General features: G+C 37.7%; 1 protein-coding gene across 1 annotated transcript in view; it reads right to left on the reverse strand.

The window, feature by feature from the left end:
* Positions 1 to 16,369, reverse strand: part of LOC126163076 (inter-alpha-trypsin inhibitor heavy chain H4-like) — a 72,969-nt gene that overhangs the window by 19,804 nt on the left and 36,796 nt on the right. Inside the window, exons 7-8 of the mRNA XM_049919985.1 lie at positions 14,904 to 15,024; positions 465 to 658 (exon numbers count right to left, since the gene is read on the reverse strand). Of these exons, the coding sequence (XP_049775942.1) occupies positions 465 to 658; positions 14,904 to 15,024 (315 nt within the window). The remainder of the gene's footprint in view (positions 1 to 464; positions 659 to 14,903; positions 15,025 to 16,369) is intronic.

Raw genomic sequence — 16,369 nt, forward strand, 5'->3', positions numbered from 1 at the left:
GTACAAAAATCACAATGCACTCATGGAAAATATGTCTTACTTGTTTCACACTTTAATGGATAACATATCTCAGTCTCTATAAGTGATTGGGTAGATAAAAAATCTGTTCACCAAGCAGTGGCAGAAGAACACGCATATAAAAGGCATTACAGTTTGCTAGGTATCGGAGCCAGTGGCTCCTTCTTCTGGCACAAGGGTTGAAGGGGAAGGAAGAAGGGGCGAAGGAAAAGGACTTTTGGGGTTTGTGAAAGGAGTAGAGATGGAAAAGCCGCCCAGAACCCTGGGTCAGGGGAGACTTACTGGATGGGTTGAGAAGGAAAGACTGATTGTTGGGGATTGCACCAGACAAGATTTGAAAATCTGAGAGCTTAAAGGTGGAAGGTAGGGTATGTACAAAATGGAGATTACTGCTAAAACTTCATGCATGAGTTAATAAGAGTGAAAAGGTAAGAGCTGGAAGATACCTTAGTCTCTGTGTTATGTGCCCTTACTCCGGCAAGAATCCTGGAAGGGCGGATCTGGCCTATGGTGGCAACACCATCCGTGAGGAAGAGAATCATTGGTTGAGGAAGGTCAGTTGCATTTTTGTTTTCTGTGTTATATTGCCTCTTTGATGCTAATTGAAGAGCTTTCCTCAAAGCTTCATAAATATTAGTTCCTATAAGAAAATTACTTATTATAAGGTGCATGACAATAAGTATCAAAAGAAAATATGATGAAAGTTTTTCAGGCAGTATGAGGTCAAATAAAAGAATATCACACCACAAAAATAAGGAAAGGTACTAATTTGTCAACAAAAATGTATAGAAACTTAAAGCAGTGTTGCAATTCAGTCAGTGCACAGTGCTCAATTTTATAGGAGCTGAACATACCAAGATAAAAAATAAGCAAGGCATACTACAATAACAAGACACTTTATGACATTAATAGAGGGCTATCCCAGTGAGCATAATTTAGTTTAGATGTTGAAAGCTACTTGTTATGTACTAGCTGTGGCATCTGTAGCTCTAGTGTTCTGTAGTTTAATCAGACTTTTCAGGCTATTTTGCATGATCTCCATAATAGTGTACAATTATACAATGATTTGTGGCTGTAGTAGTATTTGTTAACAGCAAAAAACAATAATTAGAAAATGTTTTTTCCCTTAATGCCATAAGATTTTTTCCAGTTTTAAATTTAATACCTATTTTCACATAAGTACATGAACCCCACCTTTCATAGTAGAATTTCCAAGGAAGGTTGGGGTTCACACATTTAAGTGAAAAAAGGTATTAAATATAAAATTCTACACAGAGTATGAGAAAGAACTTGCCCCCCTTCTAACAGCCATGTACCACAAGTCTCTAGAGGAACGGAAGGTTCCATATGATTGGAAAAGAGCACAGGTAGTCCCAGTCTTCAAGAAGGGTCATCGAGCAGGCGCGCAAAACTATAGATCTATATCTCTGATGTCAATCTGTTGTAGAATTTTAGAACATGTTTTTTGCTTGCGTATCATGTTGTTCCTGGAAACCCAATATCTGCTCTGTAGGAATCAACATGGATTCCCGAAACAGCGATCGTGTGAGACCCAACTCGCTTTATTTGTTCATGAGACCCAGAAAATATTAGATACAGACAGGCTACCAGGTAGATGCTATTTTCCTTGACTTCCGGAAGGCGTTCGATACAGTTCCACACTGTCGCCTGATAAACAAAGTAAGAGCCTACAGAATATCAGACCAGCTGTGTGGCTGGATTGAAGAGTTTTTAGCAAACAGAACACAGCATGTTGTTCTCAACGGAGAGACATCTACAGATGTTAAAGTAACCTCTGGCATGCCACAGGGGAGTGTTATGGGCCCATTGCTTTTCACAATATATATAAATCACCTAGTAGATATTGTCGGAAGTTCCATGCGGCTTTTCGCGGATGATGCTGTAGTATACAGAGAAGTTGCAGCATTAGAAAATAATTGTAGCAAAATACAGGAAGATCTGCAGTGGATAGGCACTTGGTGCAGGAAGTGGCAACTGACCCTTAACACAGACAAATGTAATGTATTGCGAATACATAGAAAGAAGGATCCTTTATTGTATGATTATATGATAGCGGAACAAACACTGGTAGCAGTTACTTCTGTAAAATATCTGATCATATAAAATTAATTGTTGGTAAGGCAGGTACCAGGTTGAGATTCATTGGGAGAGTCCTTAGAAAATGTAGTCCATCAACAAAGGAAGTGGCTTACAAAACACTCGTTCGACCTATACTTGAGTATTGCTGATCAGTGTGGGATCCATACCAGATCGGGTTGACAGAGGAGATAGAGAAGATCTAAAGAAGAGTGGCACGTTTCGTCACAGGGTTATTTGGTAAGCATGATAGCGTTACGGAGATGTTTAGCAAACTCAAGTGGCAGACTCTGCAAGAGAGGCACTCTGCATCGCGGTGTAGCTTGCTGTCCAGGTTTCGAGAGGGTGCGTTTCTGGATGAGGTATTGAATATATTGCTTCCCCCTACTTTTACCTCCCGAGGAGATCACGAATGTAAAATTAGAGAGATTAGAGCGCGCACGGAGGCTTTCCGGCAGTCATTCTTCCCGCAAACAATATGTGACTGGAACAGAAAAATGAGGTAATGACAGTGGCACGTAAAGTGCCCTCCGCCACACACCATTGGGGGGCTTGCAGAGTATAAATGTAGATGTAGATGTAGATGTAGATGTAGATGAAATAACAAAAAACAGCACATCAAAAAAATTAATTGTATTTTGATTGTATAGATGCCTCAATGATAACACAGACATTTTTTTTCTCAAAACTCATACAGAGTGTAGACAAGATATAGTCCACAAATCAACATTCTCATACATGGAGATTTAAATTTCATTGCAATGACATCAGATGATGTCAGTAGTATATGCTTGAATATTCTCTACAAAATAATTTAACTGGATATATAAAAACTCTCCTCACCAAGCTCTGGCAGAACATGTACATAAAAGAGGGTTGTATGTGTTCTGCTGTCACTCAGTGAGTGGATTTTTTATCCATCCAATTAAATTATTTTGTCAAAAATTGATTGTTTCATTGAATATACTCTGCAACTATGGTGTAACATCTCTCATAAACTGTCCAACTAGAGTGATCAAACAATTTTCCTCAGTAATAGACTATGTAGCAATACACATAGAAAGAAAGCACTGCCAGCTACTACTTCTTCAAAATCTAGGCCTATCAGATCATCTGTGTCAGATATTAAAATCAAATATTTATGAAGAAAAGTCTGCTAATTGAATGCACATGTAGAGTCTCAGAATCAAACCTATGTCCGTTATAATCCCAGTTACAACATGAGGAGTGGGAGGAAGTATATGGAGAAACAAATGTAAACAAAATGTTCAATAAGTACATGACAAAAAAAAAAATGGTGACCAGAGTTATCAGAAAATCCTCTGAAACTCTAAGGTGTCGCACATCCATCAAAAATAGCAGGACTGGCCCAGAGTTTTTAGAATGTTACAGAAATTAGAGGAGAACTTATAGAAAGATATTGTACCTGAAAAGAAAACACTTCATGAATGAATACTTCATTGGCATTGCTAAGAAACTGCAAGAGAAATTTCCAACAGAGAAAGAAGTGGCACAGGTAATACATCAATTAAACAATAAAAAATCCACAGGGTTAGATGAGATCCCAGTAAGTGTCCTTAAGAAATGTGTAAACAACAAAAAACCCATTAACAATAATAATTAATGAATCTTTCAGATCTAGCTACTTTCCTGAATACGTGCAAGAGGCAAAAGTAATACCAATACTAAAAAATGGTGATGCAGAAAATGTAGAAAATCTTTGTTATTTTGAATTTCCAAATCAGTAGAAACCATAATGAAAAATAAGCTAATGAAGTACTTAAATAAGTAAAACCTTCTCTGCAATGAACAGATTGGTTTCAGATCCACAAGAGGTACACAGTCAGCTGTTGTTGTTGTGGTCCAGAGACTGGTTTGATGCAGCTCTCCATGCTACACTATCCTGTGCGAGGTTCTTCATCTTCCAGTACCTACTGCAACCTACATCCTTCTGAATCTGCTTAGTGTATTCATCTTGTGGTCTCCCTCTATGATTTTTACCCTCCACGCTGCCCTCCAATATTAAATTGGTGATCCCTTGATGCCTCAGAATGTGCCCTACCAACCAATCCCTTCCACAGTCAGCTATAGCACAGTCGTGCTTTGAGTATGACTTTAGTATACTGTGCCACAGTCAGCTATAACACAGTTTACTATAGTCGTTCTCAAAGCACCAGACAAGAATGACAAAGCAACAGGCACTTTTTTGGACCCATCGAAGGTATTTGACACAATTTACCATAGAATTTTATTATGCTAATTGGAATGTAGAGGGGTAAGGGGTATCGCAAAGAATTGTTTCAAGTCACATTTGGAAAACTGGCCGCAGCACCATAGTGATTATGGACAAATATTCAACACAGTTGACAGAAAAATCCAATGAAGCTCTTAGAGATGTCCACAACTAGTCATTAAGGAACAGAGTAACTTTACATGTGAAAAAGACAAAGTGTATAAAATTCCAACTAAATAGAAAAACCCAGAGATACTACACTAAAAGCAAACAATAATGTACTAGATAGTGTAACTGATACCAAATTCTTGGATATGAATGTAGACTGTTAACTGAAATGGACAGAACATGTGAGAATTTTAGCAAAGAGGTTGTCCTTAGCATGTTATGCCCTGTGACTCCTTGCACCAGTGTGCAGTATTTCATTTCATGCCTCAAAGTAGCCTACTTTCATTGTATGCATTCAGTCCTCAGTTATGGGATTATGTTTTGGGAATAACTGCTGAAAACATACAGACTGTTTTCAATATACAGAAAAGAGCTCTATGAATGCTAATGAATAGTAGTAACAAGGCACACTGTAAAGAATTATTCAAAAAGGTAGAAATTCTGACAGTCCCTTGTGAATACATCATTCACAGCATAATTTATACAAGAAAAAATTGTAATATAAGGGGCATTCAAAAAGAAACAAGCTGGTGGCATAATTACAGAAACCAGTACCTGTATGTTGGAAGCATTGACCCTGGCTGTTGAGACACAAGGCAGTGAATGGCTGTCTCATAAAATTCCCGAGGCTGCGATGTTAACCACTTCCACACACACAGCTGGACGTCGTTGTCTGAGGTAAATCGTTTGTGCCTCAGAGCCTTCTTCTTTGACCAAGATGGCCCCCTTCTGATCCACTTCCTTCAGCGTGGGATAACAGTGAATGCCCAGCATTACTCGCAAACCTTGACCACCCTTTGCCAAGCAATCAAATCAAAACGACCAGGCAATCTCACCCACGGGGTCATTTTGCTCCACGACAATGCAAAGCCTCATATGACCAACACAGTCGCAGCACTCATGCAGAAATTCAAATGGGAAGTTTCTGGCCACCCTCCATACAGTCTGGACCTCTCTCCCTGTGATTACGCCATTTTTGGTCTCCTTAAAAAGGCTCTGAGGGGCAAATGATTCACCTCGGCCGACGACATCCAGCTGTACGTGCAGAACTGGTTAACATCGCAGCCCCAAAATTTTATGAGACAGCCATTCACTGCCTTGTGTCACAGTGGGAAGTGGGACAAGTGTCTCAACAGCCAGGGGCAATACTTCTAACATACAGTTACTGGTTTCAGTAATTATGTTTCTGGCTCATTTCTTTTTAATGCCGTTGTGCAAACAGCACAAGAAATGACCATGGAACCAAATCCATACACTGTTTACATCTAAACAGAAGAAACAACTCAAAAACTCAAAATTGTACAATTGACTGCTACAAGAAATAAAAGATGTAAATGATCCCCATACCTGTAGTTAAATGCTAAAAAAAAAGTTTACTAAATGATAGCTGTGACACTGTAAATGAATATTTAAAATAGCTATAGAAATTGACTCAGTGCTTGTTAACATTGTACTGTGTAACAATTTATGACATGATTGTAAAGGTAAGACTAAGTATAGGATCTATAAATACTGTAAGAGGTACTTTACATTTGACAACAACTGTACAATATATATTGTTCTATGAGTGAATAAATAAATCAGTCAGTCAAAGAGTTGTCAAAATGCTAAGCCATTTTGAAGAGGCCTATGGAGTATACTCTATGACTAACAACAGGTATAAATATTACAACTTGTTTCTGAAAAGTCATGTCTGTGAGTAGAATTCTCCCCTTACATAAATACTGAATTAAAATGTCCAGAATTAACTAGTTTTCTTATTTTAAATCAGTCATAACTGCAATCATGAATAGTTTAAATACAATGGAAACTCTCCACTATTATTAAGATGAAAGTTTTGCCTTTTAGTTCATAATCTGTTTGTAGTGCCCAATGGAGTTTACTGTTTGAATAGAGAATAGTAACAAGTGATCCCTCAAGTTTTCTCAGGATGAGTGATAAATAATGTGCTTCCGGGTGTTCTGCCAAGTTGTTGTTTCCATTCTATGCACAGTAATTCAATGACCAAACCAGCTGTCTTCTCTATGCTAGTTCTGTTGTTTTTTATACTAAGAAAGAGCCCTATGGCACTGCTTCATATTAATAATATCTATTGTAATTTGATGAATACAGAGGCAATAGATCTACACACTGCTAAATATTATATAGACAAGACAAAATTGATGAACCTGCTGTGTCAAACTTGCCATAGTACATTAAAGATCAATATATTTTTAGACAGTTAAGCATGCCTACATGTCATCCATCATTCATCTACAGGCAAGAGGTTACTTTTCCCATTTTTTTGTTCCCATCCTAAATGTTATGTTATTGCCATAACAATTACACATTAGCACAGTTATATCGCATTGTTGTTGTGGTCTTCGGTCCTGAGACTGGTTTGATGCAGCTCTCCATGCTACTCTATCCTCTGCAAGCCTCTTCATCTCCCAGTACCTGCTGCAGCCTACATCCTTCTGAATCTGCTTAGTGTATTCACCTCTTGGTCTCCCTCTACAATTTTTACCCTCCACGCTGCCCTCCAGTTCTAATTTGGTGATCCCTTGATGCCTCAGAACATGTCCTACCAACCGATCCCTTCTTCTAGTCAAGTTGTGCCACAAACTCCTCTTCTCCCCAATTCAATTCAATACCTCCTCATTAGTTATGTGATCTACACATCTCATCTTCTGCATTCTTCTGTAGCACCACATTTCAAAAGCTTCTATTCTCTTCTTGTCTAAACTATTTATCGTCCATGTTTCACTTCCATACATGGCTATACTCCATACAAATACTTTCAGAAACGACTTCCTGACGCTTAAATCAATACTCGATGTTAACAAATTTCTCTTCTTCAGAAACACTTTCCTTGCCATTGCAAGTCTACATTTTATATCCTCTCTACTTCGACCATCATCAGTTATTTTGCTATCCAAATAGCAAAACTACTTTAAGTGTCTCACTTCCCAATCTAATTCCCTCAGCATCACCCAACTTAATTAGACTACATTCTATTATCCTTGTTTTGCTTTTGTTGATGTTCATCTTATATCCTCCTTTCAAGACACTGTCCATTCTGTTCAACTGCTCTTCCAAGTCCTTTGCTGTCTCTGACAGAATTACAAAGTCATCGGCGAACCTCAAAGTTTTTATTTCTTCTCCATGGATTTTAATATCTACTCTGAACTTTTCTTTCGTTTCCTTTATTGCTTGCTCAATATACAGATTGAATAGCATCGGGGATAGGCTACAACCCTGTCTCACTCCCTTCCCAACCACTGCTTCCCTTTCATGTCCCTCGACTCTTATAACTGCCATCTGGTTTCTGTACAAATTGTAAATAGCCTTTCGTTCCCTGTATTTTACCCCTGCCACCTTTAGAATTTGAAAGAGAGTATTCCAGTCAACATTGTCAAAAGCTTTCTCTAAGTCTACAAATGCTGGAAATGTAGGTTTGCCTTTCCTTAATCTTTCTTCTAAGATAAGTTGTAAGGTCAGTATTGCCTCACGTGTTCCAACATTTCTACAGAATCCAAACTGATCTTCCCCGAGGTCGGCTTCTATCAGTTTTTCCATTCGTCTGTAAAGAATTCGTGTTAGTATTTTGCAGCTGTGACTTATTAAACTGATAGTTCGGTAATTTTCAGATCTATCAACACCTGCTTTCTTTGGGATTGGAATTATTATATTCCTCTTGAAGTCTGAGGGAATTTCGCCTGTCTCATACATCTTCCTCACCAGATGGTAGAGTTTTGTCAGGACTGGCTCTCCCAAGGCTGTCAGTAGGTCTAATGGAATGCTGTCTACTCCCAGGGCCTTGTTTCAACTTAGGTCTTTCAGTGCTCTATCAAACTCTTCACGCAGTATCATATCTCCCATTCATCTTCATCTACTTCCTCTACCATTTCTATAACATTGCCCTCAAGTACATTGCCCTTGTATAGACCCTCTATATACTCCTTCCAACTTTTTGCTTTCACCTCTTTGCTTAGAACTGGGTTTCCATCTGAGCTCTTGATATTCATGCAAGTGGTTCTCTTTTCTCCAAAGGTATCTTTAATTTTCCTGTAGGCAGTATCTATCTTACCCCTCATGAGATAAGCCTCTAGATCCTTACATTTGTCCTCTAGCCATCCCTGCTTAGCCATTTTGCACTTCCCGTCGATCTCATTTTTGAGACGTTTGTATTCCTTTTTGCCTGCTTCACTTGCTGCATTTTTGTATTTTCTCCTTTCATCAATTAAATTCAGTATCTCTTCTGTTACCCAAGGATTTCTACTAGCCCTCATCTTTTTACCTACTTGATCCTCTGCTGCCTTCACTATTTCATTCCTCAAAGCTACCCATTCTTCTTCTATTGTATTTCTTTCCCCCATTCCTGTCAATTGTTCCCTTATGCTCTCCCTGAAACTCTGTACAACCTCTGGTTCTTTCAGTTTATCCAGGTCCCATCTCCTTACATTCCCACCTTTTTGCAGTTTCTTCAGTTTTAATCTACAGGTCATAACCAATAGATTGTGGTCAGAGTCCACATCTGCCCCTGGAAATGTCTTACAATTTAAAATCTGGTTCCTGAATCTCTGTCTTACCATTATATAATCTATCTGAAACCTTTTAGTATCTCCAGGGTTCTTCCATGTATACAACCTTCTTTCATGATTCTTGAACCAAGTCTTGACTATGATTAAGTTATGCTCTGTGCAAAATTCTACCAGGTGGCTTCCTCTTTCATTTCTTAACCCCAACCCATATTCAGCTACTGTGTTTCCTTCTCTTCCTTTTCCTACTGTCTAATTCCAGTCACCCATGACTATTAAATTTTCATCTCCCTTCACTACCTGAATAATTTCTTTTATCTCATCATACATTTCTTCAATTTCTTCATCATCTGCAGAGCAAGTTGGCATATAAACTTGTACTACTGTAGTAGGTGTGGGCTTTGTGTCTATCTTGGCCACAATAATGTGTTCGCTATGATGTTTGTAGTAGCTTACCCGCACTCCTATTTTTTTATTCATTATTAAACCTACTCCTGCATTACCCCTATTTGATTTTGTATTTATAACCCTGTAATATCTGACCAAAAGTCTTGTTCCTCCTGCCACCGAACTTCACTAATTCCCACTATATCTAACTTTAACCCATCCATTTCCCTTTTTAAATTTTCTAATCTACCTGCCTGATTAAGGGATCTGACATTCGACACTCTGATCCGTAGAACGCCAGTTTTCTTTCTCCTGATAACGATGTCCTCTTGAGTAGTCTCTGCCCATAGATCCAAGTGTGGGACTATTTTACCTCCAGAATATTTTACCCAAGAGGATGCCATCATCATTTAATCATACAGTAAAGCTGCATGCCCTCAGGAAAAATTACAGCTGTAGTTTCCCCTTGCTTTCGGCCGTTCGCAGTACCAAAATAGCAAGGCCGTTTTGGTTAGTGTTACAGGGCCAGATCAGTCAATCATACAGGCTGTTGCTCCTGCAACTACTGAAAAGGCTGCTGCCCCTCTTCAGGAACCACACATTTGTCTGGCCTCTCAACAGCTACCCGTCCATTGTGGTTGCACCTACAGTACAGCTATCTGTATCCTTGAGGCACACAAGCCTCCTCACCAATGGCAAGGTCCATGGTTATGGGGGGGGGGGGGGGTGTTATATCACAAAAAAAGCAAAAAGCTTTTACCTGGTCACAAAATATTTCCATTGAACACAACTTATTGATTGACATGCATCATAATTTCCTTGAGACAGAAAAGCTTCTGGCCACAAATCAACATGCTCCTGCGAAACTCAGCTTGCCTTATTCTTGCACAATATGTTGACAACTACAGAAGAAGGACAGCTGGCATATTCCATGTTCCTAGATTTCTGAAAAGTGTTTGACAGAGTGCCCCATTGCAGACGGTTAACAAAGATCTGGGCATGTAGAATAGTTTTCCAAATATGTGAGTGGCCCAAAGACTTCTTAAGTAATAGAACCCAGTACATTGTCATGGATGGTGAGAGTTCATCAGAGGCAAAAGTGTTGTCAGGAGTGACCCCAGAAAATGTGATAGGACCACTCTTGAGCTATATAAAAATAAACAGTGTAACAGGGTGAGCAGCAATATGCAACTTCCGTGTACTGAAAAGTGTTGTCATTGATTGGTTCTGTGAGGATACAGGGTAACTTGGACATAATTTCTATTTGGTGTGATGAATAGCAGCTTCTTTAAGCATAGAAAAATGTAAATTAATGCTGATGAATAGGAAAACAGTTTTGCAATGTTCAAATCAGTATTGGCAGTGCACTACTTGACACAGTCATGATTAGATTAGATTAGATTTACTTTCATTCCAATTGATCCATAGTGAGGAGGCCCTCCAGGATGTGGAACATGTCAGAAAAACAACAATACATGACAAATATTTACAACTAAAACAAATAAGCTAATGTACCATTCCACAGGTCCCAAGTGGAATGATCGTCATTTTTTAATGAACACTAAGATTCATTTTACAAATACTAATGCACTGAATTTTAAATAAAAAAGTTTTTTATTTATTTATAAGGTAATAAACATGTAATACAACTACTGTAATACTTATTTACAATGAACACATTACTGCACTGAAATGGTGCAGAAGTTAGATTATACTTACACACACACACACACACACACACAAATTTTCAATGAACACATTACTGCACTGAAATTGTGCAGAAGTTATGTTGTACTTATATACAAATCAGTTGGTTTTACTAAGAAATTCATCAATGGAGTAGAAGGAGTTGGCCACCAATAAATCCTTTAGGCTTCTCTTAAACTGAATTTCATTGGTTGTTAAGCTTTTTATGGCTGCTGGCAAGTTATTGAAAATGTGTGTTCCTGAATAATGCACACCTTTTTGTACAAGACTAAGTGACTTTAAATCCTTGTGAAGATTATTCTTATTTCTAGTATTGATTCCATGAATTGAGCTGTTGGTTTGAAAAAGTGATATGTTTTTAATGACAAGTTTCATTAAGGAATAAATATATTGGGAAGCAGTAGTTAGTATCCCTAGTTCCCTAAACAGGCTTCTGCAGGATGTTCTTGAGTTCACGCCACATATAATTCTTACTGCACGTTTTTGTGCCCGGAAAACTTTAGCTTGGCTTGATGAATTTCCCCAAAAAATAATCCCATATGACATTATGGAATGAAAGTAAGCATAGTATGCCAGCTTTTTCATTTTTATATCCCCTATGTCTGACAAAATTCGCATTGCAAACAGAGATTTGTTAAGACGCTTCAGCAGTTCTGTGGTGTGCTCCTCCCAGTTGAATTTATTATCAAGCTGTAATCCCAAGAATTTAACACTGTCCACTTCTTCTATCTTCTTGTCATCGTATGTTAGACATATACTCTTGGGACACCCCTTACAAGTTCTGAACTGCATGTAGTGTGTTTTTTCAAAGTTTAGTGACAAAGAATTGGCTAGGAACCAGTCATTAGTGTCCACAAATATTTTATTGGCTGATCTTTCTAAGACTACACTTGATTTGCTATTTATTGCAATGTTTGTATCATCGGCAAACAAAACGAACTTGGCATCTGGTAATGTTACTGATGAAAGGTCATTGATATACACAAGAAAAAGTAAGGGCCTCAAAATGGAACCTTGTGGGACCCCACATGTAATTAGTTCCCAGTTGGATGATGCCTGATAGCTTGATGCATGTCTCTTTCCTAATAACACCCTTTGTTTCCTGCCAGAGATAAAAGATTTGAACCATTATGCAGCATTTCCTGTTACACTATAATATTCTAGTTTACTTAAAAGGATATTGTGATTTACACAGTCATGTCTTTGGCAGATCACAAAATATACCAGTTGCCTGCAATTTTTTGTCTAATGAATTAAGCACATTTTCACTGTACCAGTTTGAATTAAAGGAAAACATTGAAATTACTGGACAGTATGATCAAAACCTGAGTGTTAAGGAGATGCTTCATGAACTGAAATGGGAATCCTTGGAGGGAAGACATTCTTTTCATGAAACATTGTCTAGAAAATTTAGAGAACCAGCATTTCCAGCTGACTGCAGAACATTTTGCTGCCACCGACATACATTTCAGTAAGGACCACAAAGACAAATTAGAGAAATTAGGGCTTTTACAGAGGCATATAAACAGGTGTTTTTCCATCACCCCATTTGTGAATGAAGCAGGAAAGGAAATGATTAATAGTGGTTCAAGGTACCCTCCACCAGACACCATAACTTGTGGAGTATGTATGCAGATGTAGATCACATCAAGATTAACATAGCCTATAGAGAAGAAAGTTCTTTCTAAAACACAGTTTGTCTCTGAATTAGATTAGAGATACAAGATCCTCAGGTCTGCAGAATATGTCATAACAAGAATACACAATAACAAAAAATAGAAAAAAGATATTTTAATGTCCCTGCCACATACCCTCAATGAAATGGTCCTCAAGGGTTTGGAGTAAAGTCAAAAACATCTTTAACATATTTTTATTTAAGAGGCTCTAAATAATTTGTCACAAAACATTGAAATGTGTGGTACATTGAGGTGCATGTGATTATTCAGGCCACTGTGGCTGTGCATTGTCAAAGAGAAAGTCAGTTTACAATGCCTACTTACATTGATTATGTTACTGCATTGAAGATTTGTAGATGTCAGGTTTTACATAACACTAACACTGTTTGATATTATCAATAGTATATAGACATCTGCCAGTTCTACTAAAAAAGTTTTGAAAATGTTGACAACCATGAGATGATTTAGCAGTTCTTTACTATTTTTTGTTTTCGTCATTACATGGCAGCATTTTTAAATCAGACTGAGAAACTGTCATTATCAAAAGTGCTATTTTTATCTCAATATATTAAAAAGTTTATATGTACAATAATAGGTTACTGATCTCACCATAACCTCTAGAAAATTTTAATAATGTTGATAACATTCAAATCTTATTTTAGACATGTACAACATAATTCACTTTAATCAAATATGTTTTGAAATGCTCTTTTTATCTGCTAAGAAACTGTTCAGTCCTAAATTATGTGCCACCAACAGAAAATAAATCATTAAAACCCATCTTTGAGTTCTATCTGTGATGAGCTCGTTATTTACTGCTCAAGCATCTACTGTTTCATATCTACTTTTTAATACTTTCCAAATAATACTTATCTCATTCTTAGAGGAGCTTATTTTAATGGAAGTTACATATGTTTCAGTGCTATAAGAACTTTCATTTTAATTTAAAAGTATAGTTTCATATGTGATAAAATATTGTAATCTTTCCTTTCTGATCTGCCTTTTCTTGTTATTATTTATACCAAGAACTATTATAATAAATGTTAGTTGTTGAATGCAATGATTAACTGCTAATCTGGACTGGATAAAAGCGGTTACATATCCTGCTATGTATACACAACTGTTCACACAAATATCATTTAAGTGTTACATTATTCTTTATTAGTATAAAATGATTGTAAATATATTGTAAATTTCTGACTTGTCACCTGTATACAAAACTAAATGGTTACCTAATGTAAAAAACAACTAAACCCAACCAAACTTGGTACACATAACAGCATCTGGAAAGAAATACAGGGGGTGGGAGGGGGGGAGGGGGGTGACCTGGTGGGAACAGAGACAAGGAGGAGGAGGAGATGGATAGAAGCAGTGGTTGAAGGAGGAGATGGATGGAGAGAAAGGGAGAGGGCAACTAAGAAGAGGAGGAGGAAGAAATAGATGGAGAAAGGGACAAGAGGACATGAAGAGACAGAGAGGTGAGAAGGAGCGGATAGCGAGAGGGGGAAGTAGGAGATGGACCGAGAGAGGGGGGAGGAGGACATGGACAGAGGAGACAGACAGAGAGAGGTGGAGTGGGATATGGATAGAGAGGGAGTGAGGAGGAGATGGATAATGAGAGGGGGAGGAGGACAGAGATGGGGGAGAAGGAAATGGACAAAGAGAGGGGTAGGAGGAAATGGATAGAGAGAGTGGGAGGAGGAGAGCGACATAGGAAGGAAGAGATGGGTAGTGAGAGGGAGAGGAGGAGAAGTACAGATAGCAGGAGAAGGAGGAGAGGGACAGAGTATATAGTGTCTTGGTGGTAAAAATATTTCTGCAATGCATTCGAAGTTCTATTTGCATTTGCAACATAGTGACTGAACTTCTGGCCCTGAGTGCCTGGGTGTGATGAGGATAATTAAGAAACTGTTTTACTTATTATTCTGCCTTAACTGAAGACAAAGTTTTTGAAAGGCTCAACAATGAATTTTTCTGTCAGTTTCACGTAAGACTTATAAGCAGCACTTTTAATAATTTGTATTTAACCAAAATCTACAAAAAAGTATGTAACACTAAATATAAAAACAATGATGGTAATGTAATACCTACACTTACCTCCTGTGGCTTCCATGGATTTAACATAATCTTTCGCCAACTGTATATTTATTGAAGTTGCTTTGAAAGTAGAACATTCGGGCCTAAGCCCAACAGAATCCTGCTGATGAGGTGACCATTCCTATTTAGAAGCAAGAAGGTATTGGAAGTATTAGTTTCTGCTGCTCTTCAGTGAACAAGTTATTACAGTATGAGTAACCTGAATATGAATTTGTAATTACTGTCTTGGAATATGGGCAAACATTACCAGAAAGTAGTCAAATATTAATTACTGTGCCACTGTTTTATTTCCTTGTGCTGTGCACTGACCTGACAAAAATTTCAGTATTACATTTCATGCAGTTTAATGGCACTAATGTAATGACAAACTGGAATGTCAACTACTAAGAACCATGTTTACTACCAAGTGTACTTCATACTAACATTGATGATTTTCTGTCCTTTTTCATCCATGCATTGAGCAAGGGAAATATTGCTGGCTACATGCCTAAGCATGCCCCTTAATGCCTCTTATTTTATTCTCATGATTGCTGAATAAGACATGAAATGGTGGCTGCAGAAGTATCACATTTTTTTTTTTTTTTTTTTTTTTTTTTTTTTTTTTTTTTTTTTTTTTTGTGTGTGTCCGATAAATTTAACTAACAGAGACTTATGAGAACAACATGTCTTTCCTCTAGGGTTTCCTCTAGTTCCACAAGCACCTCTGTTACTCTTTTGTAAGGACAATACCAACCTGGTATAATCCTAGCAGCATATCCCTTACTTTATAAGGAATTTAAATGTTGGATCAGTATACTGCAGAATTACAGAAATGCTACACTTTCTCAGAATCCTTACAATCGATTATGGTTTTCCATTCACCTTTGCAGATAATGATTTTTACGTTTTCCCCCATTTCATCTTACTTCTTATTCTTAGTACAGTGTAGGTAAAATAAAATTGGTCTGGAAAATATTTGCAATAAGACTGATGAAAGATTAACTCTTGTTACTGAAAATCGCAGAATATGCTGGAAATTGTAACCATTACAGAGATGCAAGGCTGTTTTCAATTTATCAAACTGTGAGATACACATAGCAGCTTTGACAGAGGGATAGCAACAGTAGAGTTTTCATTGTTCTGCTGTAGTTCTTCCATTGTGTGAGGATTATTTCTTGTTTCTATTGATTTTGCTCTTCTCAGACAATGCCTCATGCACTCATGACAAGGTTGTCAAGATGGTTTGTTCTGTTGCTCCATCTTTCTTACAATATCCACACAGTTGTTCATTTTCTGTGAGTTGATCCACATATGAACTGAAAAGTGTCTGAACATACTGGTTAGCATTAACAATTTGGTGAAAGAATAGTTTACAATGTGAACACCAGACACTGTGCACCAAACACCAGCCTTTAGATTATGCAGTGACTCTTCAAAGTGCTGATGGAGATTTTCTGATGCCTAATGACCTTTTTTTGTTTTTGAGA

The sequence above is a fragment of the Schistocerca cancellata genome, chromosome 1 (genome assembly GCF_023864275.1).
Source record: "Schistocerca cancellata isolate TAMUIC-IGC-003103 chromosome 1, iqSchCanc2.1, whole genome shotgun sequence".
NCBI classification, from domain to species: Eukaryota; Metazoa; Arthropoda; class Insecta; order Orthoptera; family Acrididae; genus Schistocerca; species Schistocerca cancellata.